The following is a 15193-nucleotide window of genomic DNA, read 5'->3' as shown; positions in this document are numbered from 1 at the left end:
CCTGGCTAGGCAGTGCCTGCCCCTGCCCCACCCCGTCCCTCACTGTGGGGGCCTCAATTTGCTCTCCCCACCACACACCCCTTCCCCTCCACAGACTTACTGGCCAGATGCTGCTCTCCAAGCTGCTGGGTTCCATTGCTGGCTGTGTGCATGCTGCGGCTGCACACATGCATGCAGCATTTATTGGTGACATTATCAGCTACATTGGGCAAAAAAGCCAAATGCCAATATATTGGTGCATTTCTATTCTGATGGCTAGGCTGGATAGAGAGCAGTACACAGAACTCATCGCCAACATTAAAATAGTCTTTCATATTTACTGTACATGCAAAGTCTAGATTCTCAGGAGTCATAACTATGAAAGTAAATTGTATATATTAGGAGAACTGCTGACCTTCTAATTCTACACAATTGGAATAGCTGATTGAATTGTGTTCTCCCATACTTCCTGCAATAAGTCTCAGACTGTACAACTGACTAAGACTATCTATAATTAGTTCTTTAAATAATTAATATTAGTTCTGTGCAGCCTTATGTGGGGAAGAGGTGAAAAGATAGTTGAACCCTTTTGTTATCAGGATGTAAAAACTCCAATATGCAGTTATCCAAAGCTGCAATTTATCAAGGTGTTCAATGGATGTTTTATGAATACACCAAAAGATTGAGATGAAAACACTGTTGTATATCTGGCTGTACCTTGTACAAGAGCATAGTGGAAGGCATAGGTTTAAGCTTTAATATTCTCTCTCACTACAAAACCAATAGAACCATTCATACGTTTCTGAGCCCAAGAACTTTTAGCCATCAGCAGATAGCAAGGCAATGCAAATTTTTTACATGATTTCCCTTGCATCTCAGAAGCCCCCAGTAAAGTACATCTTTAGGTTAGGAACGTTTTTAAGCAATTATCAAAACACCCGAAATACCCTCTCATCTTTTGGCATCACTAACAAAACTGACTACAGTCACCAAATCCTTCTGAATACCTTCTGCATTTTCTATTGTTGTCCAAGTCCAATACATTTGTTTATTCTGAAAAGTGCTCAATGAACTTTATTATCATCTCTCAATAAAGTACCAATGACAATAATGGTGGTGATGGCAATTTCAATAAAAAACACTCCTGTCCTCCAAGATGCATGCATTCTAGAAGTGTGACACAGATAAGACAAGGGCTCCAGAAAACTTGAACGATAATCTTGGATTTATTAAACTTTAATGTAACATTCATCACATCTCAGTTTCTTACCCTGTCATGTAGCAACCTTCCTTACTGCATTAAGATGGCAAGGCAGATGACTGATTTAAATTTCTCACCTCTTCACCAAGTCATAAAAGGACTAGAGCAGGCCCCTAAAATTAATGGCAATCTTTCCATTACAGTGGTCATGTCTACATGAGATGCTGACTGCACAGTAGCCCGATACTACTGAACAGTAGTGTCACATGGCAAAAACCATGACACAACACTAAGTAGTGTCACAAAAAAGGCATTCATCAGTCCTACTGCACAGTAACTCAGGTTACTGCGCAGTCATTTAGTACTTGCTTATACACATAGAGATGCCTCGATACATCCTGAGCCCCCCAACAAGCCGCTTATGGCTCTATCCTACCTCCCACCCCAGCTATGCGGCACCTGCCCCTATCCCATTCCCTCTCTCACTGAGGGGGCCTCAATCTGCACCGCCCCCCACCAAACTTACCAGCCTGACACTGTTCTTCAAGCTGCCAGGTTGCATATTGGCAATTGAATTGGTATTGGCCAACATGGCTCATTAATAATCAGCCATCAGTATCGGCCCAAAAAATCTTTATTGGTGCATCCCTATACACACGTACTAAATGACTGCGCAGTAAGCATCTCATGTAGACATGTCCAATGAGAATTGCATTGAATCTTAAAATGAGGTTGGGAAGCTAGCAGACTGCGGAGTGGATGCCTACATGGTCAGGTGGGTGGCCAACTGGCTTAGGGACCACACCCAGAGAGTGGTGGCGGATGGTTCCTTCTCGGCATGGAGGGAGGTGGGCAGTGGGGTCCACGGCCCAATATTATTTAATATCTTCATCAGCAATTTAGACGAGCGTGTGGAGAGCACCCTCTCCAAGTTTGCTGATGATACCAAGTTATGGGGCAAAGTTAGTACACCGGACGGCAGGGAGCAGATTCAGGCTGACCTGGACAGGTTGGATTAATGGGCAGAGAGAAATAGGATGCAATTTAATAAAGATAAATGTAAGGTACTCCACCTGGGAAGGAGGAACCCCCAGCACAACTATAGGTTGGGGAGTGTCCTTCTCAGCAGCTCAGAGGCAGAGAGGGATCTTGGAGTCATAATTGACTCCAAGATGAACATGAGCCAGCAGTGTAATGAGGCCATCAACAAAGCCAATTGCACTTTGGTGTGAATTAGCAGGTGCATGACTAATAGATCAAAGGAGGTGATGCTCCCCCTCTATGCGGCACTGGTCAGGCCACAGTTGGAGTACTGTGTCCAGTTTTGGGCGCCACACTTCAAGAGGGACATGGAGAATCTGGAGAGGGTCCAGAGGAGGGCCACTCGCATGATTAGTGGCCTTCATGATAGACCCTACGGGGGGAGGTTGAGAGAGCTGAATCTCTTCAGCCTTCACAAGAGACGGCTGAGGGGAGATCTTGTGGGCGCCTATAAATTTAATAGGGGAGATCAACGAGGAATAGGGGAAGCACTGTTTACTAAGGCGCCCCAGGGAGTGACTAGGAATAACGGGTGTAAACTAGTTGAGAGGGGATTTAGGTTAGATATTAGGAAGAAATTTTTCACAGTAAGGGTGGCCAGGATCTGGAATGGGCTTCCAAGAGAGATGGTGCTATCACCTAGCTTGGAGGTCTTCAAGAGGCAGCTAGATAGTCACCTGGCTGGGGTCATCTGACCTCGGTCCTCTTTCCTGCCAGGGGCAGGGGGTCGGACACGATGATCCATTGTGGTCCCTTCCGACTCTACAATCTATGAACCTATGAGCAGAAGGTGCAAGTTGTTAAGTGGCTGCAGCCAGGGGAACCAGACCAATCTGTAAGAGGAGGTGTTACTTTGAATCCTGAAAGGTTCCTCATCCACACAGAAAAAGTGATGGCACTAAAGACAAAAATACAGAAATCACAGAATCTGTGACCAGCATATAAACCCTGTACCAGAAGCACTCTACTTACTACCCAAAGCAGGCATTTTAAATAATTCCAGCTACATGATTCTCATGCAAAACTTCTCCCAACATAAAAACTGACCAGCTAATATTTGTGACTGCTAGTGCGTATTAAATATGAAACTTTAAATGTCAGATGAGCCCAGTGCTTTCAAGATGACTCACCAGGAACAGAAAACTCAAAGTCCAAGACTATTACTGTGCCATGCAGTTAGTCACACCACAGCTGAAATGCTGATAACAAATGCCTCTACTCTGCACTCAGGATTTACATATAAAGAGCAGACTCAAAGAAGCAATTTTCTGACCTTATCATCCAGCTGTCTGTAGAGACTGGCAATCTCCTCATCATATTTCCTCTTTTCCTCAGTGGAGATGCCAGCAACAACAGGTGCAATGTTATCAATGATAGGTGTGTTATCGCATGGCTCCAGATTCTTCTGGTCTTTAGCACTGATCTGTTCATCCTCTGGCACAGCTTCTCCTTTGAACCCACAGAAGAAATGGTTAGTGTCATCACTATTAGAACCCAGGAAGTAGTATCAGTTTAAAAACAAGGACTGGACTATAGGCCAGGTCATCAGCTGTGGCTGAGCAACACCTAGTGTGCAGAGGAATAAGTGCCTTTTGCAGTGTTTTGATCTAGGATGGCCCAGACAATGGCACAACTCAAAGCAGACTAAAGGTAACAGGTTCAGGCTTTTAGACCTCCTATATTCAGGGATAATAGCATACTGCTAAGCCAACAGAAATAGGGAGGGTGGCTAATGCCACAAAATGGAATCTCTCACTCTCTTTCTCACATGCAGACACACATCCTCTATGGATTCCCCTCTTATGTCAACCAAATGAAGTGGTTTCAGTGCTACTTTATACAGCCAGAACAGCACAGAACAGCCTCGATATCTCACAAATTACACTTACAAGGATCTGCTGTTTTTTTCTTTTCTCCCATATCCATTTTATACTAGAATTGCTCCATGGGCTTACAGTGGGGTAAATATGAAAAACAGACCCTCAGTTTAGAGTCCATAAAGCATTATATATGTAACACACAGACAAATACTGTCCTCTCCCTCCCACCATCATTAGGAAGATACACAAGATATATAGGACTTAGAATAGGGGTGTCAAACACATGGCCAATGGGCTATATCCAGCCCATGAAGCCCCACCATCCAGTCCCCAGTGCTGCACCTGGGTCTGATTAGACCCACACAGGACATGGCATATGCCCAGGGCATTTCATGGGCCACACACAGTCCACAGGCCCTTTCCCCTCCCACTCCCCCAGCATACCTGATCCACAGGCTGCTCCGGTCATGTTGGGACCCCTGCTGTGTGTGGTGTGGATCCTGGAATGGCCATAAGAGGCGTCACATGCAGCACAGTCCAGCCAGAGCAGCAGCAGTGCTGCAGATGTGGCCACACCAGCCAGACTACGCCATAGGCAGCACCCACTCTGGGACATGCACTGCACACAGAGCCCACTACAGCCAATCTTGGACCTCCACTGCAGGCACCGCTTGCAGGTGCCATGGGAAGCACAGATCCCAAACTACTTGGAGTGAGCATCACATGCAACACCATCCTGTCAGGGATGGAGCTGTCAGGGTGACCACCACATGCAATGTGGCTTCCACTCCAGCCAGACTGCACCACATGCACCACTTGCTCCAGCTACTCCAGGATCTGCACCACACACAGCACAAGTCCCAGAAGGGCTGGAGCAGCTGCCAGATCAGGTATGCTAGGGGAGAGGGAGGCGGGAGGAGGTCCATGGGTTGGATAGGGCCTGCAGACTGGCCTCACACCACTCATCTGGCCCACTCCTGATTCAGAAGATATAAAGACACATATAAAGAAAAAACAACAATATTCAATTGTACCTTTGAGTACCAACATTAAGTAACTGAGATCAGCTGTATACTCCCAGTACTTGGGAGACAGGATGTTCTTCTTATACTTTTTCCTTCAAAATATTTTTTAAAATAAGAGAAGAGAGAAAGGGAAAGATTTTACACTAAAAGCTGAATCTAAATTCATTAAAACCTGATGGGAATACTCCTGTCATTGCTAAATGCCATACATATTGCTTGGGGTGTAACTAAAATTCCATCTAGGGAACAACCACATTTATATGAACACAAAAATATTTGGTTCCAGAAAATAAATGTTAACTAGCAACTGCTCCTGGCAATTGTGTACAGAAACATTCGCTATTCAAAATTATCAGCATAAAACATCTTAAAAATAGTCTTTGTCTAACTTATTGAGACCCATGAGATGATTAATGCCAAAATATTACTAAATCTAACACATTTTTCACCATTTCTGTCACTAGCTTAGCTTTTGTATTTCATTCAGAACAATAAGGAACATTAGAATCTGCCTAGCTTTTGGGCACTAGAACAGTATGTTTGGGCATGTCTACACGTCACCCTACAGAGACATTGTTACTGCACTGTACTTTAGTTCTTCCTTTTGCGCAGTAACTGCCCATACTGTACCATGCATGTGGTGCATGGTTTAGTTTCAGCTGCTACTTCGCCACAGTGGCACACTAAAACAGGGGAGCATGCCGCTACGGCAAAGTAGCTGCTGTTCACATGTAGACTCACATGATCGCTATGTCACCATAGCATGTTGTATAGCAATGTACTGCATTGCTATAGTGACATAAGGCAATGTGTAGACATACCCTTTGTTTCCAAAACTGAAGCACTATGTATGAGAATCCTACAGAAGTATAGCAGATTCGAGCCACAAAGGAGGCCATGAAGCCCCTGGTGGCTGTATGACTCCTACCTGGTGGCTGTTCATCTGCCACACCTTATTGTTATTGCAGTTAAGGGAGGCTGCCCATGGGCCTTACACAGAGAGCCTGAGTCCAATCAACTCCTCAGCAGGTCCCTCATGGGCCTCACTAGTCTTAATCAGTGAAACAGGCCCTCTCAGCCTGGCAGTAAAGGGCAAATTGTGTGGCTCCATCCCTCCCCTACACCACAACACAAGCCTTGCAGGTATTATTCATGTCCGCTGTTTGCTTTCCTTAGCCCTTTAAGGACTCTCAGACCCTCTGAGTCCCTCTCTGCCCTCTATCTCTGGGTCCTCAGGCCCCTAGTCCCTCCCACAGTCACTCTCTGGTTTGGGGAACCCTTTGGGCCTACTCGGCCCTCCTCTAGCTCTGCTCCCTTTTCTGACTATCCTTTGGGCTGGGGAACCCTCTGTGCCCTGCTCAGTTCCCTTCTCTGGGCTGGTTGGCATGATCCCATTGCTCTCTGTCCCCACTCAGCCCCTTCTCTGAGCTAGGGGAATTCTCTGTAGGCTTTGAGCCCTCTCTTCAGTGGGGCTCAAGGCTTGCAACTCAAAAAACATTATCAACGTAAAACAAAGGCCCCTTGCCTGAATAAACCCTTTCTTCTCTGTCCCAGGAAATATTCTCTAGTTCCCGGGTTTGCAGAGTCTTTCTACATCCCCGACCTTCTTAGGCCGATCAGGAGTCCTCCTGCAGAGAAATCCTCTATCCAGGCTCATGGACTCAGGCATTGGGCTGATCTAGCTCCAGCCTGGCCCTCTCCTATCAGGTAAGCCTGCAATCAGCCCCTGCATGCCCTGGAAGCTGCCTCTCAGGCAGTGTCTTGCTACAACAAGAAACACATTTGCAAAAAGAAGTTTCAATTTTTTTTAAATATCAGAAATGTTTCCTTTCAGGTTGCTATATGAAGAAAAGGCTAAATTTTTGTCCGAAGTTTTATGAGAATATCCTTTCAATCTTAATACACAGGATATGTATGTGCCTAATCCAATGATTTCAGTGGGAACTGGGATCACATCTTTGTTTCTGCCTTCCACCAATCAATGCTATTCAAATCATCAAATAATCAATAATATATATTTAAATGCAAATAAACTGTAACTGGGAAAGACAAATGAAACAGAAAAAGGGGCATATTGTTAGATGAAAAAAATACGACAGTATGTTACAAACAGTGTTTACTCAGCCAACAGCAGTGTATCCATGTGCCTTATTCTAAAAACACTCCCATCTTTCTAGGATGGAAAAGGCGTTTAGAAAGTGACATTTAGTAAACACAGAATCAAGCATACAGGCACATGAGGGGATTATAAATTCCCAGCACTACAGAAGACCAACATCAGGCAAACCGTCTCCATGGCAATTCCAAAGCACTAATGGAGAAATATTCCCTGCACTGAAGTGGCCTGAGTCTCCAGAGAAGGCCACAGAAAGCTATTGCTAGGTAACTAATAAGGAAGACGGCTCTAAAGAGAAGGAGGGAAGAGGAACATTTGAAAATGATAAAGATTTTATTTTTTCTGCTTTCATTAAAGACAAAAAGGGTTGCCCTCTTAATGAGCCCACTGAAAATTGTATGTGTATTTAAAACCAGAGTTATTAAGTGGGTAAGACATCTATCTTTTGACTTGCATCCCTCATGCCAAATCACTGGCTTGCATTTATTTACCTTCTATGTTCAGTGTTTGCTCATGTAGCATATAATTAACATTTAGATGCTAGCACTGGACTCAAATGACACACACTTCTTTTTTTAAATGACCCTTGTCTATAATCCTTTAGTACTTCCCTTTCCTTTACATACTTGATTCAACTTTTTTCTCTTTAATGAAAAACAAGCACCATCCATTACAATGTCAAAATTGTGAGTAGATGAAAGCCTTTAAATTGGCACCTACTCATTAACATTTCCATCACAAAAGCCACCTACCAAGGTACCTTCTTTCCCTCCCCCCCTCTGTCTACCCAGTTTCATGAATTAAACCATACAGCCACAGCTGCAATTTTGTTCTTTATGGTACTCTGAACAGGGTTATTTGCAGCTCTCCACAGAAATTCCATCTAAAAGCCACAGGAGGGCAGGCAGGTGGTGAATCTTCAGATCAGGCGACAGTTTCTAATGGCAGTACTAATGGACTGCCTCTTTTCCTGCTAAACTCACACGTAGAAAATATGCAGCAATTCTGGAGGCACTAAAGAGCAGAAACCCATGGCTGAAAGAGAGTGATCTTTTAAATGACAGAAACTGATAAGTTAATAAAAAAAAAATCACTTTATGGGTATTCTGTCTGCTTTCCTTTTCCCAGATCTCATGTGATTTTAGTACTCATGAAAGGTAATATACACTGCTTTCAATGCAACTAGCTACAATAAACTGATTTAGTTCCAAAGTTTGTTGTGCACATTTTTTTAATTCTAGATGTTTCTGATGTAGTCAAAAAATACAACTTTTATGGGAATTTTAGAGATCAAATTCTGCCTTCAGCTACACAAATGTAAAGCCAGAGAACTTGCTGACTTCAATGTAATTCTTCTACATTTATATCAATTTAACTGGGAAAAAAGGTAATAGAATAGTTTTAAGAATTGTTACTATGCTCCTTTAACTACTTTGTAATAAGCAGCAGTGAAAACTCCACTAGGAGTCTTAAAGGAAAAAATGGTCTTATAATTAGTTTTTTATCTACAAATTTCACACTTTGTACCATATACCAGTTTACCATATAACTGACACACAATTGCATGAATGTAATATTCCAGTTGAACACAAAGGTTAGGTACAGACATTCAAAAAGCCTGAGATGGACTCCATCTAAGTTGCGTGGTTTTCTGTAAGTAGCGTAGTTTAGATTGGTAGTGAACAGACCACACATTCACCCTTTGATGGGCAGGGCAAATCTTAGACTGGGTTTTACTATTTTTAAATCAACCTATGTAATACCAAACTTCTGTTCTGTTATGGGTGTAGACCGGTTTTCGATTACTTATACCAGTAAAAGTGTAATGTCTGTATCTGGCTGATAGTGGCAAACAATGACAACATAATTTCCTGTTCATTATGGAGTAACAGAGAAGAGATCACATAATTGTAGTTATGATTGATCACTTACACCATGGCAAAGTTACCGGAAATTGTTTTCATTTTCAGTGAGTTAATTCAGTTAAGTGGTTCATATAACCCTGCCTGCTACACTGTGCCAAAAATGCCATTTCCCACATCAGGAGACTGGTCTCTTACAAAGCACAGCAACCTTCAAAACTGGCCTAGGCGTAAGAGTAAGATATTGTTGCTGCTGTACAAAAGGCACCTGCATGCAGCAAGCATGTACAAGAGAACTGAGTGATCTTAAAACAAAAAAGGCCATTAGAATAATCTATTCTGTGAACTAAAATTACTTTTTGAAAAGGAATTATTATTCCATTGTAGCATAGTGGTTCAGAGAGTGGGAACACCGATCAAAATAAGCCAGAACACCGAGGAACACAAAAGCATTGTTCTCTTTCCATCCAGGAAGAGCACACACCAACTGCTGAAACTTCCTTAGCCTGACGAAGAGTTTTTGAACCCGAAAGCTTGCTTAATAACTTTTCTCCAACTATTTGGGTTGGTCTAATAAAAGATACCAAATTCACCCAAGGAATCTTGTCTTCCTATGTCCTTAGACCAACACAGCTACAACCTAAAGCCCTTGTTCTCTTTTACACGCATCTATGTCCCCCAACTCACAAACATGAGTTTTCATGCATTTCCACAGACAAGCAGAGCAAATTCTATGCTCATGAAATTACGCAAGTCTTTAGTACAGTTTAGAGACTAGTACAATCTGTACAGATGCCATGCTAACATCTTTAAACAACTGTCACTTTTTAACCGGATTTATTGCTTCCTTTTCCAATACCGGTACGCTGGAACAAAACTCTCTTCATGGCAAGCTATGTAACCTTCAGTACTCTGTGATCTAGAGTACTACAACTAATTTTCAGTTACCATGACTCAAACCCAGGCTTCCACAGGGTACATACCAAAATGGTATTAGTGCACCTTATATTCCATAATAATCTGATTTTGTCTTATCTAGGGATATGAAATGAAGAAAATGTATTATCAAGTCAAAAGTCGTCTTTTTGCCATTCAAAATTATAGCTGAAATTGTTGTATTTGTGCCATTAAAACATGTAGGAATGTTTGTTCTGTGATTAAGTTATGAAACATCTAAATTCACTCTACTTCCTTGTTTCTTACCATTCCTCCACCTGTTCAGTTCCATTTCCAGATGCTGGATAACATTTTTCAGGGCCTTGTTTTTGTCTTTTTCCTTCTCGTATTTTTTCTTCCACTCCTCAGCAGTCAGCTCCAGATTCACAGACACTGTGTTCTTAATAGTCTTGGCTCTGTGCAATTAAAGGAAGGCATAAATCACTTCATTACAACACTGCTCTGAATGCAATACAATAAGGATTCAGATTTTTTTTAAAAGCAAACCCTAAAACACTACACTGCACATTAGAACATAAATTACAAAATCACAATGTATACTCCTCTTTCAAAAACTATACAGCATTGCTCCCTGAAAGTTGAAAGGTAATTTTTATATGGAAAAACTAAAAACTAATCCCCAAAGGGACCAGTTATCACAAAATACAGCCATAATTAGGATGGAAGCTCATGAAAGTGCCATTTTTTGATTAAAAACAAAAACTATAGTAACAGAACTGCTCAGCTAAGCAGCCATTCAGCGCACCTCAGCTACATTCCTCAGTTTCCAGGCTCTCCTGGCCTGGAACATGCAAGACAGTGTCCTGGCCAGGTTTGTAACCTTTTTTAATTAAATTCTGTCAATGAAAAGAAGTTGTATTTCTAATAATAATACCGAATCATGAAGAAAGACCGTCTTTGTACTTAATGTTTTAGTTAAAATACATTGACTAGAACAGCTGAAATTTGGACTTAAATCAATTTATATGCCAACCTGAACCTCTGATCAGACTGTGGGGGTCATTCAACACAAAAATTTTGCCTTAAACATTAATTTTAACTAACATAATATAAAATTAAGGGGGGAAAAAAGCAAACCCTGATTCTGCCTAGGCCATTTACAAGAGGAGAATCTTATTCTGAGCTCATAGTTCATTTTGACAGTAAAAAGCAATCCTGCATTGTACAACAACACTGTTTCCATCTGAATTTGCAGAGGGAATTTAAAGTGGTCAAAATGTAAATTAAGCAAATTACAATGTGGTTGAGATACCAAAGGAAGCACCTGTTCTTTCCAGAGAACGAATCTGAAGTGAACAAAGCTACTCCAAAGAGAACAGCAACTTTACAGTTCTTTCAGTAGCATGCCAGCCTCGAAACCCAGGATGTGGTATTGTCTCAGAAGTGACAGACTTCTGCATCCTAAGAACGCCAGTGCAACTGCATGGAGCACATTGTTTTTTCCTTTGACATCTCCTATCCCATAACTGACCAGGTCCACAACTGCTGAGCTTATAAAATCTGACATGCTCATTGGCTGATGTGACTCAGAAGAGACACAGGCCATTGCTAGCAATAATGTTTAAACTGTTGATACACAACATTCAAAGGCCCCCTGTGGCTTTACAACATGTACACACTTATAAACACAAGACCACATACCCGACTGCTGACAGAGAAGGAAACCAGTAAAACCCTTTTAGACATATGAACAAACTGAATGAAACTGATTTATTTTGACAATTTGGTTTAACCCAACAGACCACATACATGCAAGACAATTAGCAAGGCATCTGCTTTTCCATATCTACATTTTAAAAATAGAGTTAAGAAAACGTAAACAGTCTCTGTCCTTTAAATGCTCAAACACTGACATGAATGAATGCAGGACAGACATATTACTAGATTGAGAGCTTTAAAATCAAAGAATACTAAATATATGCAGCACCAGTAAACTAATATCTACAAGACCGTTTCTTGTTACAAGAGAACATATTCAGAATCGCCAATACAAAAATACCTTCCCTGAAACAACTTATTTTCAATTACTTGCCCTGGAGATGCAGGCTAATTATCATCTGGAAAAACCTTTATCTTAATTATTGTAAAAACACTTCACGGTTCCATTAAGTCATTTTAGAACTTTCCAAAAACAGCTAATAACAAAAAGGCCTGAAGTGCCATTTCACATTATATCAGGAACAGCATTGCTCCTTCTCCACATCCCAGAAAATGCCCCAACTGTTCTCACAGTAGGTTTTACTACCTGTGCAATGCAGTAGTTTTATATTTTGCATTTTTGCCAAAGAATATAAGCCCCACTCCCTTCTTAAGAGGGTATGTGAACACTCAAATGCTAGCATCTTTGAGCACCATCTCATGTTAGTCTTTAAAGCCTGGTTCAAAATGTCCATTCCTGTGATTGCACTGGGGGGCGGGAAGGAAGAAGAAAAAAGAACCGCTAAAATAGTTACTAATATTTGGTGAAGCACATGGTGGAAACTGTTTTACGTTAGTAAAAATGCAACATGAACAGGGTAGGGGATACAGAGTAACGTCAAAGCCAGTGAAGCACTTGCATACTCCCCAGCGCTGTAAAACGGCTCTCAGGAGATAATTTTCAGTCCTGGAAAATGCTGTCATTTAAAATAAGTGCTTTAAATGTGGGGAAGCAGAAGAACTACTGAAAACAATAATGATCCACAAGCCACAAATGTTCAATACCTTTCCTTTAATATTTAAAATGCTTTCCCTTGCCCCTGTGGCACATAGCTATGTTGGAAGTAAAAAGACTTGCACCCAAAAGTGTCTTCTTTAAGCCAACTGTCAAATCTGTATTCTTTAGTCAGGCAGGGGGCCAGAAGGAGAATTTTTTTCTGTAGATATCAATATTCATTCTTTTCTACAAAGCCTTAGAGACTAGTACCACATGCAGAGTATGTGTTGCTCTCTTTCATGGATCTAATATAACTCAGCACCACAGCTAACCTCTCATTTGTATTTTATTCTTTACAGTTCACTGCTCTGCGCTGTTCCTGTTTGGCATAATCCCGAATGATCTATTTTAAGTTGCCAAAGAGTGTCTAGCTCTACTCCCAGTTCCCTCAGCTGGTATCCTTGTCCTCAGTAAGAAATGTGTTGTATGATTTTAGAAAAGCACTGAAATAAAACTGCTCTCTGCTTCTTCGAAAAGTATTTTACATTTTTTTACAACATAATTTGTTATTTATAGTTTTATGGGCGACATAGAATGAAATTAATTCACCGCACTACTTTCTTTATTCAGCATCAATCATGGCTCTTGTTAGTCAAGTTGAGCTGAGTCTAACAGTTTCTAAACAGATCTGTCTTCCGCACATAAGGTCCATTCTTGTTAATTACTACAAAACGAGATATGAAGCCAAGAAATGAAAACTTGAATATTATGAATTCTGCACAGCCTGCATACATATATCCTTTCAATGTATGTGCAAGCATCCAATATTGTTAGAAAGATGCAATGCATGTTCATAGGATCATAGGATGTTAGAAAAATAGCTCTGTGTAACCTTGTGCAGGCCAAAATCTGCAAAGCACATTTCACATGATTAAAATTAAGCTTGTATATTTAGTTGCTTTACTGAATTGGGACCTTAACCAGGAAAAAAGCTAGGGATGTGCAATTCCTGCTTTATTCAATCATTTTGTTATAAGACAATGTAAACAAACATTAAACAAAATTATCAAATAAAAACTCAAATAACAATTATGAAGCATTGTGAAGCCATAGTAATGTCTATCAGTAACTTTTTGTCCCTCTAGCAACAACAGTGTACAAGCCAGTCTAAGCCAACACAGACGCATTACATAACAAACTATTTATAATTATTGCAACCTAACATCCCCAGTTAACATCACTACTGAGTAATCATCAGGGACCTGGTTATCCGTTTCCCACAGAAAAACAGAGAAAATGTGGATTTATCATTTTAACAGAGAAACATGAAGATTTTGCACTTTTGAAAGAGCTCTCTGCAGACTGGCAGAGTTCCAGCCTGCAAGGGGTGGAGGGCACAGGAGGAAGGCAGTCAGGCAAGGAGTGCCACGTGCTGGCCACCAGACAGCCTGGAGAGCAGCTCCTGCAAGTAAGTCTGGCAGGGGGGAGTGGGGATTGAGGCCCCCTATAGAGAGAGAGGGATTTGGGCAGGGTTGGGGCTGCTGCCCAGCCAGGCAGTGCGTGGGGCTTGGAGCCTGGGGTCAGAATGTGTGGCCACAGGGCCCTGGCGGAGAGTGTGCTGGGGTTGTGGGTGGCTTGTCCAGAGAGCTGGGGGCGAGGGGGGAGGCAGGCTCCCCACTGCTGCGTGCACTCACCTGGGGGAGCGGAGAAGGAAGGGCAGGGAGGAACCATGCCCCCCCAGACCTGTGCATGGGGTGGGGGCAGGGCGGGTGCAGGCTGCTCGCTGTGGGGTCAGGCTCCCCCTGTGCTGCCCTCCCCGCCCCCAGGCCTCTGCAGCCCAGTGGGTGGGACCTGGCAGGGAAGCTCCTTTCCACTCCAAGCCCCATGTCACCCTGGCGAGGCAGGGGCAGCAGCACAGGATTGTGCCCCTCGCTGCTGCAGGGCAGGTAGGGAGCACATTGCCAGGGCAGCATAGAGCTTGTAGTGGTAAAGGGCTTCCCAGCCCTGCTCTGCCCTGCCGGGTCCCGGCCACTGGGCTGCGGAGGCCCCAGCATGAGGGTAGGAGGGAGGGGAAGCCCACTGCCCACAGATCTAGGAGGCACGGGCCCCTGCCCTCCCAGGAATGCATGCAGTGGTGGGGTGTTGGCCCCACCCCCTGCCAGAGCCTACAGCAGGCAGCCTGCACCCACCCCACCCACAGGGCCCAAGGGGCTGGGGCTGGTGAGGGGCACCGACAGGGCCAGGGGGACAGGGCCACAGCAGCGGGAAGGGGAAGCCCACTGCCCACAGATCTAGGAGGCACGGGCCCCTGCCCTCCCAGGAATGCATGCAGTGGTGGGGTGTTGGCCCCACCCCCTGCCAGAGCCTACAGCAGGCAGCCTGCACCCACCCCACCCACAGGGCCCAAGGGGCTGGGGCTGGTGAGGGGCACCGACAGGGCCAGGGGGACAGGGCCACAGCAGCGGGAGGAGGGGAGGAGTGGGCCTGGGCCCAATGTGGGGGGTGTGGGGGAGAACCAGGCCTGAGGGTGAGGAGAAGCCAGCCCGCCATGGTGGTG

At 43.3% G+C, this 15193-nt stretch overlaps 1 protein-coding gene across 6 annotated transcripts in view; it reads right to left on the bottom strand.

Annotated features, from left to right (window-relative positions):
* The window catches only part of KIF5C (kinesin family member 5C), a 138089-nt gene that overhangs the window by 53004 nt on the left and 69892 nt on the right, over positions 1-15193 (bottom strand). For all 6 annotated transcript variants that reach the window (XR_003096326.1, XM_025215982.1, XM_025215979.1 and 3 more), the window contains 2 exons: positions 10248-10396; positions 3495-3670 (listed from right to left, as the gene is read on the bottom strand). Coding sequence is in view for 5 of the 6 variants with exons in the window: in XM_025215982.1 (XP_025071767.1) it covers positions 3495-3670; positions 10248-10396 (325 nt within the window). In the remaining variant the exon portion in view is untranslated. The remainder of the gene's footprint in view (positions 1-3494; positions 3671-10247; positions 10397-15193) is intronic.

This window comes from Alligator sinensis, unplaced genomic scaffold (genome assembly GCF_000455745.1).
Source record: "Alligator sinensis unplaced genomic scaffold, ASM45574v1 scaffold810_1, whole genome shotgun sequence".
Lineage (NCBI taxonomy): Eukaryota > Metazoa > Chordata > Crocodylia > Alligatoridae > Alligator > Alligator sinensis.
This window is presented reverse-complemented; position numbering and strand designations above follow the sequence as displayed.